Here is a 15,457-nt window from a genome sequence, read left to right on the forward strand (position 1 = left end):
TCCAGGTCCAACAGGACCGCTAACCCCAACACACGGGGCGTAATAGTGTGTTGGCCACAAGAAAGTGAAAGATTAAATGAAGTGTATGCATGAAGATATGATATATAAGTATGTATGAAAATAAGAAATAAAGATTTTTGCATGAAAGTATGAAGTAAGTATATGCATGATAGTAAGAAGTAAGTGTATGTATGATGTTATAAAGAAAGTATATGCATGGAAGTATTGTCAGAATTAGTATTGGTTTATGGATGCATGTTTTCAAAAGAAAGTACTATATGCTTTTTAAGTTAACAGCATGGTGTACTACTTACTGAGTATTAGACTCACTTTGTGTTTATGTTTTAAACGTCCAGGTACAGACGAATCTACTGAGGAGCTGAGTATTACTGAGGAGGGAGAGGCCGATGTTTAGTAGTCCCTGGGTAGTTTGGTTTCTTCTATGATGATATATGTTTCTTATGTTTCAATAATGGAAACCCTCCTGCTTTAAGTTAGTTTTCTTTTGTAATGACTAAAGGGACTGAGTCCCTTTTTGTTTAAAGTAGTTATCTTAAATAAATGGATGACGGACTCTGAGAGTCCTTTGTAAAGGAATGTAAAGGTATGTCTATTAGATGTTTATTTCAGTTAGAAATTAGAATTTATGCGTGATGCGTTCGAATCGTCACGCATTATCTTTAAAAAAAATAATAAATAATAATAATAATAATAATAACAATATGGGCATTCATTTAGAACTAAATTTACTGTTATAATAGGAAAAAAAAAGAACAAGTACGGGATCACGGTCTCGCTCTTGTTAGGGTGGGGTTGTGACACTTAACCAAATAGCTGTCAATGTCATCCAAAGGATTGCCGCAAAACATACTCAAATATTACCAAAAGTTTCTGCACAAATTATTACACACCCAAATATTCCATTTTATTTTCAAGACATTCATTTTATTAATGTGAGCACTATGGTCTCTCATAGATGGATCATCCACACACTCTGACTCCCTTCGTCATACCACAAGTAATGACTATACGTGTGATTTCATAACAAGCGATGCTTAGTTCGGTGTCGGGCGCATTCGTGGCCAAGTAGTCTCTAGCCTCCACTAGCAGAGGCAGGGGTGTCAACCCAAGAGCGTTACCTTATCGCTTGAGCCTATTGTCGTCCAGCAACAACTCAGGAGATGCCACTCAGTATTAAACGCTCCTGAGTGCCTAGAGAAGCTCCATCAAAATAATGTCTTATCTCAATTTGGGATCGTAATACTCACACACCCCACATAAAATCCATTAAATTCAAAATCCAGCAATTTTATAGATTTTAATTCACACACATAATTCACAGTTCGATGTAAGATTATTAGCAAACAGATACCAATAATGAGGTTGTCCAGAAATACAATAAATAATTACATAATATTGGCAATACACGTGGAGAAATCTCTAACAAAATGCACAAGTTGTGGTTCAGTGTAAGGGGTTGGATTTCTAAAATACATTCACAAGTTGTAAAGCCTTGCAATAGTGGGAAATTCCAACACCCCCTTACAACTAAACAACAATGTGAATAGGCGAAAAGTCCTTTTTCAATATAACATGACGTCAACAATGTTTAATGTACGATAGCACCACAACATTTAAGTAGCAAAATGAACAAATAGATAGAATGTTCTCAAAATCTCAAAAGGCACTTGGCCACATCACAAAACTACACAGATCATTCCAACACTTCATACGACACTCAGCCGCATCACAAACTATACAAATCATCCCAACACTTAATACGGCGTTTGGCCACATCACAAATTATACATTTCACAATTCACAATTTTCAACGAGAGTTATTTTCAAGGTTAGTCCAAGAGCCACTTACAATGCAGAGGGAAAAATATTTGGATGATCCTAGGCATCCCGAGCTCCATTGCTTCATGTGGTTTGTTCCTGCCAACTAGAGACACAATGGTCACTCAAGTGGTCATGTGTATCTTAGGCAGAGAGAGAAATAGTGTGTGTGCTACAAATACAGAGAGGTAGAGAGAGAGAGAGAGAGAGAGAGAGAGAGAGAGAGGATGAGCCGAGAGGGTGAGATAGAGAGTATGAGATGGTCAACTAAGAGGGACGGCAAAGTTGGGTGCCCCGTGGCTAAAGGTAGAGGAAGGAAAGAGAGAGTGCAACGAGACAAATAGAAAATGAGAGGGAACATAGAGGAAGGGAGAGAAAGTGAGTGGCGATAGAGAGGGAGGGGAAACCGGTTGGCAAGAGGTGGTGGGGGTGGCCAATGACCGAAAAATTCATAGAGAGAGACAGAGATAGAGAGACAAAGAGTTGCAGAAACAGAGAGGGAGAAAGAGGTTTCGAGAAAGAGGGAGAGTGGTAGATAGAGACTGAGAAAGTGAGGAGGCCGCCATGGCTAATGTTGGACAGATGTGGCACAACGGCGAGGCTGGGGCGTTTAGGGTTTCCAAACCCAAAATGGAGGTTATAGATACTTTAAGATTTTATTCTTATAAGATGGAGGATATAGATTCTTCAAATCAGGAAAAGAGTTTTATTAGGTTTAAAGTTATATATAAATTTATCAAACTTCAGGAATTTATTTTTGTCTGATCTAAACACATAGGTCTAGTATACCATTGAAAGGGATACATTTGGTTTAATGGGATGTGATAAAGCTAAGTTAAGCATTGGACTAGGTAGATTAACTTAGAATGTTTAGATATAATTTCTCTATGGTTTTTTTTTATTAAAGAGAAATAATTTAATCACAAAAAGGTTACACAAAAGTAGACCTACAAAGTGACATGACTTGATATGGTACGTTAAATTAGTATGACTTGCTAGCATGGTATTGCTAACATTGCATGCCACACCAGCCAGTTGGAAAGATGTTGTATACCATGGAGTTGTGTCTGGATGGTGTATCCCAACTCATATAAAATTATCGCATGCCCTAAAGGTTTCTATCCCAGAAAAACTGATGCTGGCATTCACCAATATAGTGCCAAAGCTTAATGCAAAACCCAAGTTTACAACCTGTATGTGTTAAATCGCTATTTGTCCCAAAAGTTTAAGCTGATGGGAAGAGATAGCTTTAATTATTTGTATTATATTCTTAACACTTTTTCTTATGTGTGAGTCAGACTCTCCCTTAATAAGTGGTCTCAACATGTGAAATATTTAATTAAATGAAATAGAGTATAGAATCAAGGTTCAAACTCAAGAGTCATTAGCTAATGCCAAGCTCAATCTTGGGGAATATTTCTTTCAAAGTTCTTTCGCTACCTTTACCTCTCACAAGATTTTCATTATCGTTCAACCATATTTCGTCTCAAATCCATGCATTTAGAGTATTTTTATTAGTTGTGAGCCCTTTTATTGTGTTTTGGTCTGTTGTGACCATTTTTTGAAGACCGAGGCCCATTTTTAGCATTTGATTTTGGTCTTATAATTCACTAAGGCCATAGTAGCCCATTGTCAACTTAATCTTTCGGCCTATTGTTAGCCCTTTGTTGGGTTTAGCCCATTATCAACCCATCGTTGGCCACAGCTCTAGATTTAATGTTTTAGCTACTTAATTTATAAATTTTATCTTCTTATCAGTGATCAATTAACGAATATGAATGTTACATTCAAATCTCAAACTAAAAATTTCATAATTCTTCACATTGAGTTCAATGGAGGATTTTAAAGATAATATCAAATCAATGATTTGATTTGATTATTATCCTAATTTGATTTCATAATTATCAAATCAAAATATTTTATTTTTAAAGATATTTACCTTATATCATCGCCATGTAATTTTCTTATAAATTGGGATCAATTATTTGAATTCAAAATAATTGAGAATAAGAAAGATGTAACCATCAAAGTGTTTGTTCTGCCTCTTCTCTTCTCCATTTCCATTTTTATTTTATTTAAATTTCTTTCATTATCTTAGCAATTGGCATGTATATAATGGAGACATTCCAGCTGCAGGAGCTAGGGCTCTTCACAAACCATATAGCTGAAGTTTTACTTCTTTTATGCCGAATCCAAAGGAAGAACCCATGGTATAATACCATTACTTTGCCGAACAGGCCGCATTTAATAATTTTGTAGATCAGATCTTGAGTTTGTGCTGGAAATGATCGGAAGGACGTGTGGCTTGAAGGAGATAGCCAAGGATCAAGTGCAAAAGGCATGCATGCTAGTGATACAAACCTGATTACAGTGGAGCTTTTGAATTTCAACAGAGCCGCAGATAAATTGGCTCAGATCATTTGGCATCATTTATCCATTTGGATAAGCCTAGCTAGGATTTGGTGCCACACTCCACGCACCAAGATGTAGTTTTATAAAGTACTGTGCATGAAGATGCGGAGGAAAGATTTTTGTTCGTAGAAGATAAATAATTAGTAGATCTATATAATTAGTACTAGAGCAGCTTCCATATTTTTTCTTTATTTTTTTACGTGTAAGATTATCTTGCTTAATATCTCTAAGTATCTTTCAACATATTTCTCTCGTAAATGCAGTTTATTAATTCATGGATATACTGCGCGCAAGAAATGCATCATTAACCTGAAGAAGTTCTTGCAATATATAAAATTGTACAGAAACGTGATACTACTGTACGTCACATGCAAAACTGGTCTAGCTAGGGCGCCTCTTGTTCCAACGTCATATTTCTCATCATACAGCTCATAAATTCCACTACCTCACGTTTATAATTTTGAGCTTTTATGAAAATTTAATCAACTTGCATGGTGCTAGTTGCTGTTCCTTGCAGAAAAAGAAAAAAAAAAATATGCAGTATATGGCTTTGAAAAAAAAAATACATATACCAGAAAAGAAAAGGATGGGTTTTTTTTTTTAAATGCAGATTGGCATGCAGTAAGTTAGGGTACTACAGATTAAATAAGGTATTTTTGCACCATAGTTTGAGATTTTCTAAGAATTGTAGCCTCCTGGGTGCTTGAAATTGTTACCGGCCACTGTATTAATCTTCCATTATAATTAAGGATTTATAATATATTTTTTTCGTTAAAAAAAAAAAAAAGCAATTTTTAATGATCAGCCTTGTAGCTAGCCGACGCCGGCAGCAGCGCCTGATCTGAATCTGGCTAGATGAAAATGGTCGTACAAATCAATATGTACTAGTCGATATATGGGTGTAACAAAAAATCTGTATGTATATAGGGTTTGAAGAGACATGAGTAGTGCAGCCAGATTGATCAGAAACATCAATGAGTGCAGCATTGATGGAAGTCCTATTCCTTGGTGTTTGACAACTTCGATAGCGCTGTACTCAATCATGTTAATTTCGGACATAATTTGCAAGCGTGAGATCGCGCGTAAACATCAGATGAAGCTGATCCATTAATTCGTTTTGTTTTAGGAGAGAAATTCTGGAAAATCATGTTATGGAAATTAAACCATCTTTCTGCCGTACATGATTGTTGTTGCAGAAACAACATAATTTGTTGCCAACAAAATTATAAACACAGGCGAAAGCAGACATGAACAGATAAAATACAGCCTTAAAGCATCAAAGTACGTAAGTACGTATAGGTTCCTTTCATAGATCTCATTATATTTCAATTTTTGTTTTGATTTTTTGAAAGCAGACAGCTGGGTTCTTAATGCAACATCATACATACATACATATACATATATGTACATTAATTCAGAAACATATTGCTGTTTTTCTTCATTTTCCAGATCGAAGATGAATATATATATGGATTGGTCATGTATATAATTATAAACTCGATAAATATATATATATATACAGCTGCAAATTGTCCCCATGCATTTCCTGAACTACTTGAACGTCTTACTTGTCAAGAAGCATTAATTGGAGCCAGCAATAAATGAACACTTTTATACTTTGGAGTTGTTTTATATTATTACTGTAAGTTCGTGCGTACGTACGAATTACTCAGTTCTATTTTTTCCTCCCAAAGCATTGAACCGATTATGGAATGCCACTGTAGCAAAAACTGTCGTTTAAGAATGTGGTTCCTTAATTTTACAGCAAGATGATAATGTTTTGCTATCTATCTATATATTGGGACATCCATTTGGCTACTCCATGCACAAAGGCCATGGCCCCCTTTGAATTATGGCAGTCGAAGTGGACATGGGTTAAGAATTAAGCAGCATCAAATTGAAATTTTGCACAAGCTTTGAACCTATCACACAGCACACTTAGCTAACACTATTAGGCACTACTTTTCTAGGCTCTGCTGCAATGACAGCGGCATTCAAAAAGTCCTGAACAAGATACAAAATTTCGAGCATGAACTTAGAACTAGACCAATTATAACTTTGGCTACACGGAAAACTTTAGAACAAATTCCATGAAAACGGGACAAAACATCTGGCATTTGTTGGTAACTTTCATGCAAATTGAAAAGCATGCAAAAGTAGAACCATATATAGGGCCAACATAAGAATCTGATCTACAAGAGAAGGAATTGCTAGATGGCTAACTGTGTGGTAAACAGCCATTGCTTGCAGCCAAGCCCTTTAGCAGGCCTGCCCAAAGAATTAATCCAAGTTAGCAAACATTTGATTACAATTAATATAGCCCATGATGCCTATTGATCAAATTAATCCAGCTACTCTCAAACAAGCCCTTCAAAATACTGATCAAGATGGACACTTTTCAAATGGTTTTGACAAGAAATATGCAGCAAAAGCCACTTCTTTCTTGCATTTCGATCAAAAGCTACTGCTATAATTTCTGAAAATAAAAACAAAGGGGACCATCAAAAAAACCCAAAATAAAGAGAAAATTAAAGAAAAGGGAACTATGATCTGCTTTGAGACCCTGATAGAATCTTCTGCAGCCTAAATGCTGAAGACATCTATCCCAACCCAAATGCTGTAAAAGATTTTATCTAAGTGTCTGTGTCTGCTACAAAAACCAAACAGTCCTGATGCTTTGGCTTGATTGGTAATCATCCTGATCTTAGTTGTGACCAAATCGAAGAGTTCGAAACCACATTGGGCTCTGTGTTTTCCGTTAATTACGGTCTTTGCCATCTCGTTTCGTACTCCATTGCCCCATTAAATGTACTCACTGAAGAAACAGAAAAAAGGAAGAAAAGAAAAAGGAAAAAGGAAAATAAGAGAAAAACCCCTTCTCTCTCTGCTCCCTATCTCTCTCCCAATCGCCGAAACACAGCAGCCGCTCCTGGTGTCACACTTACTCCTAGCATATTTTCTCGGGAAAGTTCGATTTTCCGAGAAAATTAGAAATTTTTTCTTATGGGGGAAGAGGAGGCTCTGCCCGACCATCTACGGTGCAGCCGTACGGACGGTCGGCAATGGCGGTGTAAAAGAAGAGTGATGGGCGACATGAAGCTTTGCGAGATTCACTATCTCCAAGGCCGTCACCGACAGAACAAGGAAAAAGTCCCGGATTCGCTAAAAATCTTGAGGAAGAGCAAGAAATCTCCGAGCAAGGACCCGGAGCTCCAAAGTAGGGCGCAGAATGTGAAGATGAAGTTGTCGAAGCCGATGAAGAGGAAGAACAAATCGGTGAGGGTTTCGGAGGCCCTGGACGAGGCATTGCGGAAGATGAAGTTTAAGAAAGGCAATCTACAGTTGGAGCTGATAACAATGGTGCTCAAGAGGGACTTGGAGAAGAAGAAGAAGGAGACGAGAACGAAGAAGACGAAGAACAGCGATTCAGTTTCGGGGTCGAAGAAGAAGAAGAAGATGAAAAGGGGTGAGATGGATATAGAGGAGAATTGTGATGGAGAGGAGTTGACGAGAGAATTGCCCAATGGAGTGATGGCAATCTCCCCTGCACCGTCGCCTTCTCCACGAAATTGCAGTAATGCGGGTGCTAACTGCGATGTGAAAGTCGGAGTAGACACAAGCGTTGTCAGGCGACGGTCCTTTCGGTCCAAGAACATCGAGCCGCTCCCTACTGGCACAATGCAGGTTCTAATGCTTTTTTCAATTATAGCTAATTCTGGTTCTGTGCTCAGTGTTTTCGCTGCCTTGTTGCATCACTGAGCGTTTTCGTTGTAGGTTTTACCCTACGGGCAGGGTGAGGACAAACTGAGGACGGGAAGGAGGAGAAAGTGCCATTGGTGTCGAAGAAGTTCTTCCTCGAGTCTTATCAAGTGTTCGAGTTGTCAGAAAGAGTTTTTCTGTCTGGGTTGTGTCAAAGAAAGGTTATTTCGATTCACTCCTCGTTGTAGGTTCTTTTTAAATCTAGATTGCTTTCTTGGGTATGTCTGAATTCTTGCTAAATTGTCGTCTCATTCCATCTTATGGTTGTGTGTTGGATATTTTGTCAATTAAATCCCGGAAGCAATACAATTTTGATTGTGTATAAAGAACAAAGCTTTAATGTCTAGTGCCGTGTTGAGACTTAGAAGAAGCATGATTTAATTAGCTAATTTTATCAGCAAATGATCCCTATAGTTATATAACCAGTGTTGGATCATGGAAGAGAAGATGCAACCAGTTTGGAACAATAAAAACTTAGGCTAAATGCGTTTGTCAATGAGAATTGAAATCAATAACAGAGCATAACTAATAATATTACACAACAAAAACGTTCTCCTATTTCCTTTTACACTTGTATATCACACTTCTAAAACACCATGGTTCAGGAGATGATTTTGCATCCTACAGTTGAAACCTCTCTCTCTCTCTCTGTGGGTGTATGTACGCCTGTGCATGTATGTGAAGCTTAAAATGATTTGTTGTAGCATTGTGTCAAGGAAGATGCATGTCAATTTGTGAATGCTTGGTCGATAACTGGATAAGCCTCATACGAACTCAAGCAGAGAGGAATAACTTTTTAGAATGTGTTCCCCATTCACTTATCAAAAAATAAAATAAAATAAAAATACAGAAAAAGGAATAATGGGTTCCCTATCCAAAACAAAGTGAAAGTTATCTAAACCTCTTTAAAATCTTTTAGCCTAGAACAAGAACTTAGCAGAGTAGGGCGCAAACCAACACACATGCATGTGCACAGAGAGATGAGAGGTCGAATTTTGTTTATTGCAGCCAGAAAAGCAAAGAAATCGGTAGACATTCCCACAATGAAAGGCCTGTATAGGATCTGTTCCTGTTTTTTGAGAAGGCGAGGATCATAACCATGCAATCATTGTAGCTCAAAGATTCAGAACTGTTATTTATACACCTTTCTGCTGTGCTTTTCTACAAATGGCTTGCTAGTTGGTACTTTTTTCTGTAATTCTTCACTGAAACATCTTTATGCTCCTTATCTTCATTATCTAAAGTTTTTTATTGGACACTGAATCAATTGATTTAACTTAGGTATTTTGATACACAAGAGGAAGTTAAGATGGCTTGTCCAGTCTGTCGAGGAACTTGCACCTGTAAGGATTGTTTAGCTAATCAATCTAATGACAGTGAAAGTAAGGTCTGACATCAAAGTTAGCTGGCACATGAATAAGCATGCCCGTACCAATATTCAATGCTGATGCTTCAATTTATTTATGTGCCTTGTTTCAGGATTCTCTGAGGGAGAAATATAATGTTGGAAAAATATTGCACTTGCATTATTTGATATGCATGCTTCTTCCTGTATTAAAACAAATAAACCTAGACCAAAGTGATGAGCTTGAAACAGAGGCAACAACAAAGGGTAACGGCCATTATTCTTCTCTTATTAGTGGTTTTTTTCAATAACAGGCTATAGGCTTTTTCTGATGTCTGTTTGTCAGGGAAGAGACCTTCTGAAGTTCATATCAAGCAGGCTGAATTTGGTTGCAGTAAGCGACATTGCTGGTATGTTGTGTTCTCCTTGAAACTTCTCTTTCCATTCATAAAAGTAACTAACCAACTTCTGTTGCCTTTCTTTTTTATGACATTTTTGGTGCAGCAATAGCTGCAAAACTTCAATCGTGGATCTGCATAGAAGCTGTCCTAGTTGTTCTTATAATCTCTGCTTAAGTTGTTGTCGTGGGAGCTCCCCTTTAAGTGTCGACACATTTATCTCAAAGTACTCAAATAGAAGGAAAGCTTGTATGTCTGGTAACAAGCAACTTTTAAGGAAAAAGCTTGCCAAGAGAAATTCTAGCACATCACTATCTCCATCACAATCTAACAGGAAAACCTGCAAGACAATTGGAAGAATATATTGTCCTCCCTCAAAGTTTGGTGGTTGTGGAAAAGGTCTTCTTGATTTGAGAAGTGTTTTTCCCATGAGTTGGATCAAAGAGCTGGAGGTAAGTGCAGAGGAAATAGTGTGCAGCTATGAGTTCCCAGAAGCTCTTGACACATCTTCATGCTGCTCACTATGCCTTGACATGGATCATAAAGCTGTTGGAATTGAGCATTTGCAAGAAGCAGCTGTAAGGGAAGATTCAAATGATAACTTTTTGTATTACCCCACACTTCAGGAGGTTCATGGTGATAACCTTGAACACTTTCAAAAGCATTGGGGTAAGGGCCATCCTGTAGTAGTTCGTGATATTCTTCAAACCACATCAGATTTGAGTTGGGATCCTTTAGTTATGTTCTGCACTTATCTTGAGAGGAGCATCGCCAAATATGAGAATAATAAGGATTTACTTGAAGCTAGAAATTGCTTAAATTGGTGTGAGGTCAGTGTATTTCTACTAAATCATGTCCAGTGTTAGAATGTGATATTCTTTTCTCTCTTTTTTCTTGGTTTATTTAAATCATGTTGGATTATATTGCGTTTATTTAAGTCAGCTTGTATAATTGTATCCTGATTCTGTTACGGCAGGTAGAAATCGGTATCAGGCAGTATTTTATGGGTTCTCTCAACGGGCGGACGCATGCGAATGTGTGGCATGAGATGTTTAAATTGAAGGGTTGGCTGTCTTCTCATATACTTCAAGAACAATTTCCCTCTCATTATGCTGAAATAATCAACTCTCTACCACTTCAAGAATACATGAATCCCATGTCTGGACTTCTAAATTTAGCTGCAAACTTGCCACCGGAAATTCGAAAGCCTGACCTAGGTCCATTTGTCTATATATCGTATGGCTGTGCGGAGGAACTTGTACAGGCTGATTCTGTGACAAAACTATGTTATGACTCATATGATGTGGTATGCAATATTTCTTCCAATCTCTATTTCTAGCAACTCTTCTGTTAGAATATCTCAAGTTTGGACTTGTGCTCTTTGTTTTAATTGTTTTATTTACCTATTTAAGGAATAAGCGCTTTATTATTTACAAAATCAACATTGTGGAAGCCCACCCTCTTCCCAAAGAAAAGGTGTATCATTTGCGGATGATCACATTTCAATGAATATTCACCATAGAAACATAATTGACTGAAAAATCTTTGAGAATTAAACATCATCTGTAACTCGTATTCTCTTTGGTATGGACTCCTTGTTCTGGACTCCTTGTTCTTTATGCATTTTCCTTGTAACGTGTACAAGTCACGATGTCCAATAAATTGCATAGCCAAGCCACGATGTGTACGGATATGCCATTAGCTTTCCGTTCAAAATCAATTGTAGAAGAATCCCAAAATTATTTATTTATATTTATTCTGCCAAGCAGTTTTATTTTCTACAAGAATAGACTTCATAAACTAACCTAACCATTCCTTTACGAGAGTCTGGAAAGAAAAAGCATTTTCATCTCCAGCATCTCCATTCCACTCATGCTTTCATTTATTGTACTGTATAGAGAGATTCACCAGCATGTATTTAGTCAAGGGTTCTATTGAAAATGTGAGTGATCCGTGCCATATATTTGTTTTATCCCAGGTTAATATTTTGGCACATACTACGGATGCCCATATCTCAACGGAACAGCTTACAAAAATAAGAAAGTTACTGAAACGGCACAAAGCTCAATGTCAAAGGGAGTCTTCCTTGATTATTGCAGATAAGGGAATGGCAAATGAAGTGAATGGAAGATCATCATTAAATGGTGAGGACAAGGAAGACTCGGGATTTCAGAATGTGACTGAGGATGAACTGCACTTACGCAAGAGAGTCGCTAGAGTATTTTCCTCTTCTGCTACTTCTCATGAAAGAAGTGCTATGAGTCCTAAAACTTGTAACATGTCCTATGGTGTGGGGTATGATTCTGAAACTGACTCTGATTCCGAAGCCACTTTACCCTGCTATGAATCTGTGTTAAGCTCTGACACGTCAGATCAGAGAAAGCTTCGGGATCACACCCAAAGCTCCAACTTTTATAGAAAGAAAGTAGTTTCTGAGTCTTCTGGTGCTCAATGGGACGTCTTTCGCAGACAAGATGTTCCAAAGCTTATAGAGTATCTGGAGAGGCACTCTAGTGAGTTCAGCCATATGTATGGCTTTCATAAGCAAGTAAGTCGAAGAAAAAAACATTTTGTTAGCAGTTCAGAATTAATATTAACTGATGTGTGCTCTTCTGCAGATGGTTCATCCAATTCTTGATCAAAGTCTCTTTCTTGACACAACTCACAAAATGAGGCTTAAGGAGGAGTTTGGTAAGTATTAGTTGCACGGGTTTTGTCTTTTCTATCAATTAAGAATGAGTGAAATAACCAGCTTCCACTGCTATCAGAAATTGAACCATGGACTTTTGAGCAACATGTTGGAGAAGCTGTTATCATTCCCGCTGGATGCCCATACCAAATTAGGAATCCTAAGGTCAGATGTGCAACAATATGCATAAATCACCCTTCTTATGCGTATAATTGACAAACTTGTGAGTGCACCATTATAATAATAGACGAACCACTTGGCAAAACTTTAGGATGATTTTATGTGAGGCGGGCTCTGCCATGTATTAAATTTTGAGTAAATAATGATTGAAAAACGGTGCGTGTGTTTATTCATTTTTTTATTCTAGATTATTTGGATTATGGCTTATTGTAATTAGTTGATCTGAAGCTTAAGTATTTTTCAGTTTCTTCGTATTTGGAATGCAATATGTCTATCTATAATACACCATCATAATCTTGTACCTCTCAATTATATTCGTCTGCAGTCTTGCATACATGTGGTATTGGACTTTCTCTCACCTGAAAATGTTACCGAGTGCGTCCAGTTGACTGATGAAGTAAGGCTGCTTCCAGATGACCATAAAGCAAAAATAGACAAGCTAGAGGTAGTGTTCCCTTAGAATCTTATTTGGTAACATATATTTTTCCTTTCTTGCTCCCCTGGGTAGAAATTTTGATCAATAATAGAAAATGGACTCTACTTTTTTCTGTGAACAGGTGAAGAAAATGGCCCTTCATAGTATTAGTGCTGCAATCAAACAAATTCGTGAGCTTACATGCAATATGTAAGTGATCCAGTTGATTCTCTTCTGCTTCTCTGTTATCTCCACTACATGCATTGGAATCAATTGGTTGATTTTGAGTTGAGCACATTAAGATTTAGTAGGATAGTTGTCAAAATAAAAAACATGTGGAGTATCCACTTCATGTGTATACATGCAGTATTCTTAGAATTTTAGGTGCCTCTCCGGAAATTGTAATTACCATTTGTTGGTTTGGTTGCACTACTCTCTACATGCGTACAAATGTGGGTGGATTACTCTTTAGAGGCTTGAAGTTGATACCCCATTGTTTTGGAAATTCATTGTTGATCAGCTCTGGTGCAAGTTCATTCAGCTCTGTAGCTCTCTGCACAGATGCAAAGCTCATTTGTGATGATCAATCACGTAAGTGAAATAATGCAATAATTCTAGATGTAGTCTTATGGTGTATAAAGCTTGCGCACTTCATTTGAAAAAAGTGGAATCCACCATGAAAATATTAGTTTTTTCATGAGGGTCTCAGATTTTTCCTACATTTTTCAAATAAGTATGCAAGACTTGCATACTCTAGAACTGTACAAATCATATTCAGTGTTTAGATGACTAAAATACCTATTAAATATAGAACAACTATAGTTTAGAAGCCCTAATTTAAGAGTAATTATTAGTTAGTCCCAAAGTACAAAAGCGTAGGACTCTCATTTTATCATAGAATGTCGTGTCAATTAAATTGATGTTTATATAAATAATTTTAATTGTATGGTATATTATGATTAAATGATGGGACATCTAACAATTTTTCCTAATTTAACCCACAACCAACTTAGTCATCTGTTTTGATTTATGGTAAAAAGATTTTGCACCCTCATATTTATATCCAATGTATCTAAACCATCAAAATTCTGATAAAACAATTTCAAAAAGTTCCAATGCACACTCTTCATAAAAGGTTTAATTGTCAAAATTAGACAACATTCGTGGTCTTAACAATCAAAGCTTAACTAATTATAAAAATGCTATTTTTTATTAAAAATAAAAATAGGTGGTTGAGGATCTAATATCTTGAGTTTGGTGTTAACAATGTTTGATGTAGTAACCATAAAAAAAATTAAGAGTGTAATTGGTTCGGTTCAGTTAGGTTTTGAATGTATTTTACATCTAAATCGATCTAAGTTGGTCGTGGAATTCTTAAAATAGATACAAACCAGTTTATCTAGAAAACCAGAACTTTGATTTTTTACAATTTCGGTCCAATTTAGTATGATTTTACAGGTGTGATTCAATTTTGGGCTTTTTTGTTGAGTTAGTTGGTTTTTCTGACCCAAATAAAAAATTATATTGAAAACGTGTAAAAATGTATTTATAAAAAATGTATTTATCCTTTATATATATAAATATATTGTGGACCATATTATATATACCGTATTATATATATAAGTGTGTAACTTAATACATAAGGATAAATAATAACATATTAATATATATGTTGAAGAGTAAGTATATATCAAGATGCATAAATAATAAGACTAAAATTTCATGTTATATTAATTTTATTATATGTATAATATATATATATATATATAGCATATAATATATATATATATAATAAAAAAATTAAAATAGGAGAAACACTTCAGAACAGCCCAACTTGTAATAGAAGAAAAACAGTCTACCAATAACAATTGAAAAAATATAGTTGCAAACATAATTATGCACTAATCTGTACACCAATGTAATATGATTGGTCAAAAAGTAAATTTTATTGAAAATAATATTAATTTAAATTTTAAGTATGAATGAATCAGTATTGATACCCGACTGTGCTTGTATATAGCAAAATTCATAACAATTAGACACGTAAGAAAGTTGGAGAAATACACACTACACAAATCCACACAGCATTAAAACCCATGACAAAAAGAGAGAAAATCCCCTTTCACCTTCTTTGCTCGGGGAAAATGGCTCTTGTGCAAGACCTTCATCTATACAATCCATATATATTTATACCCCTTTGTCTCTATATTTATTAACACCCATGTATATACAACCCACCCCTAGCATCGTCATTTGAAATTTCTCACAGCAGCAAGCTAGTACTGAAATTTCTCACAGCAATGACAAACAAGATACTACTTGGTAGGCTGGAGAGTGCGAGTGTGGTACTCCATGTTGAAGATTGATTTGCTGATTTCCTCGTTGTTTGGCTTCCATGAAAATGAGAGAGAGAGGGAAAG

The 15,457-nt window shown here is 36.3% G+C and overlaps 1 protein-coding gene across 1 annotated transcript; it reads left to right on the forward strand.

Moving 5' to 3' along the window:
• Positions 1-6,846: 6,846 nt before the first annotated feature.
• On the forward strand, positions 6,847-13,542 carry LOC122279579 (lysine-specific demethylase JMJ25). The gene is made up of 12 exons (XM_043090279.1): positions 6,847-7,935; positions 8,026-8,171; positions 9,292-9,397; positions 9,490-9,622; positions 9,702-9,765; positions 9,860-10,583; positions 10,730-11,059; positions 11,732-12,301; positions 12,372-12,444; positions 12,522-12,607; positions 12,948-13,067; positions 13,180-13,542. Exons 1-12 carry the CDS (start codon positions 7,255-7,257, stop codon positions 13,249-13,251), a joined length of 3,105 nt encoding a protein of 1,034 aa, XP_042946213.1. The 5' UTR covers positions 6,847-7,254; the 3' UTR covers positions 13,252-13,542.
• The last annotated feature ends 1,915 nt before the right edge of the window (positions 13,543-15,457 follow it).

Source organism: Carya illinoinensis, chromosome 10 (genome assembly GCF_018687715.1).
Source record: "Carya illinoinensis cultivar Pawnee chromosome 10, C.illinoinensisPawnee_v1, whole genome shotgun sequence".
Lineage (NCBI taxonomy): Eukaryota > Viridiplantae > Streptophyta > Magnoliopsida > Fagales > Juglandaceae > Carya > Carya illinoinensis.

Bases quoted from the DNA above. Each gene is read 5' to 3' on its own strand.
- LOC122279579 (XM_043090279.1), top strand. From the start codon at position 7,255: ATGGGGGAAGAGGAGGCTCTGCCCGACCATCTACGGTGCAGCCGTACG. The intron at 9,623-9,701 runs GTAACGGCCATT...TCTGTTTGTCAG, and splicing joins AACAGAGGCAACAACAAAGG to GGAAGAGACCTTCTGAAGTT. The intron at 10,584-10,729 runs GTCAGTGTATTT...CTGTTACGGCAG, and splicing joins ATTGCTTAAATTGGTGTGAG to GTAGAAATCGGTATCAGGCA.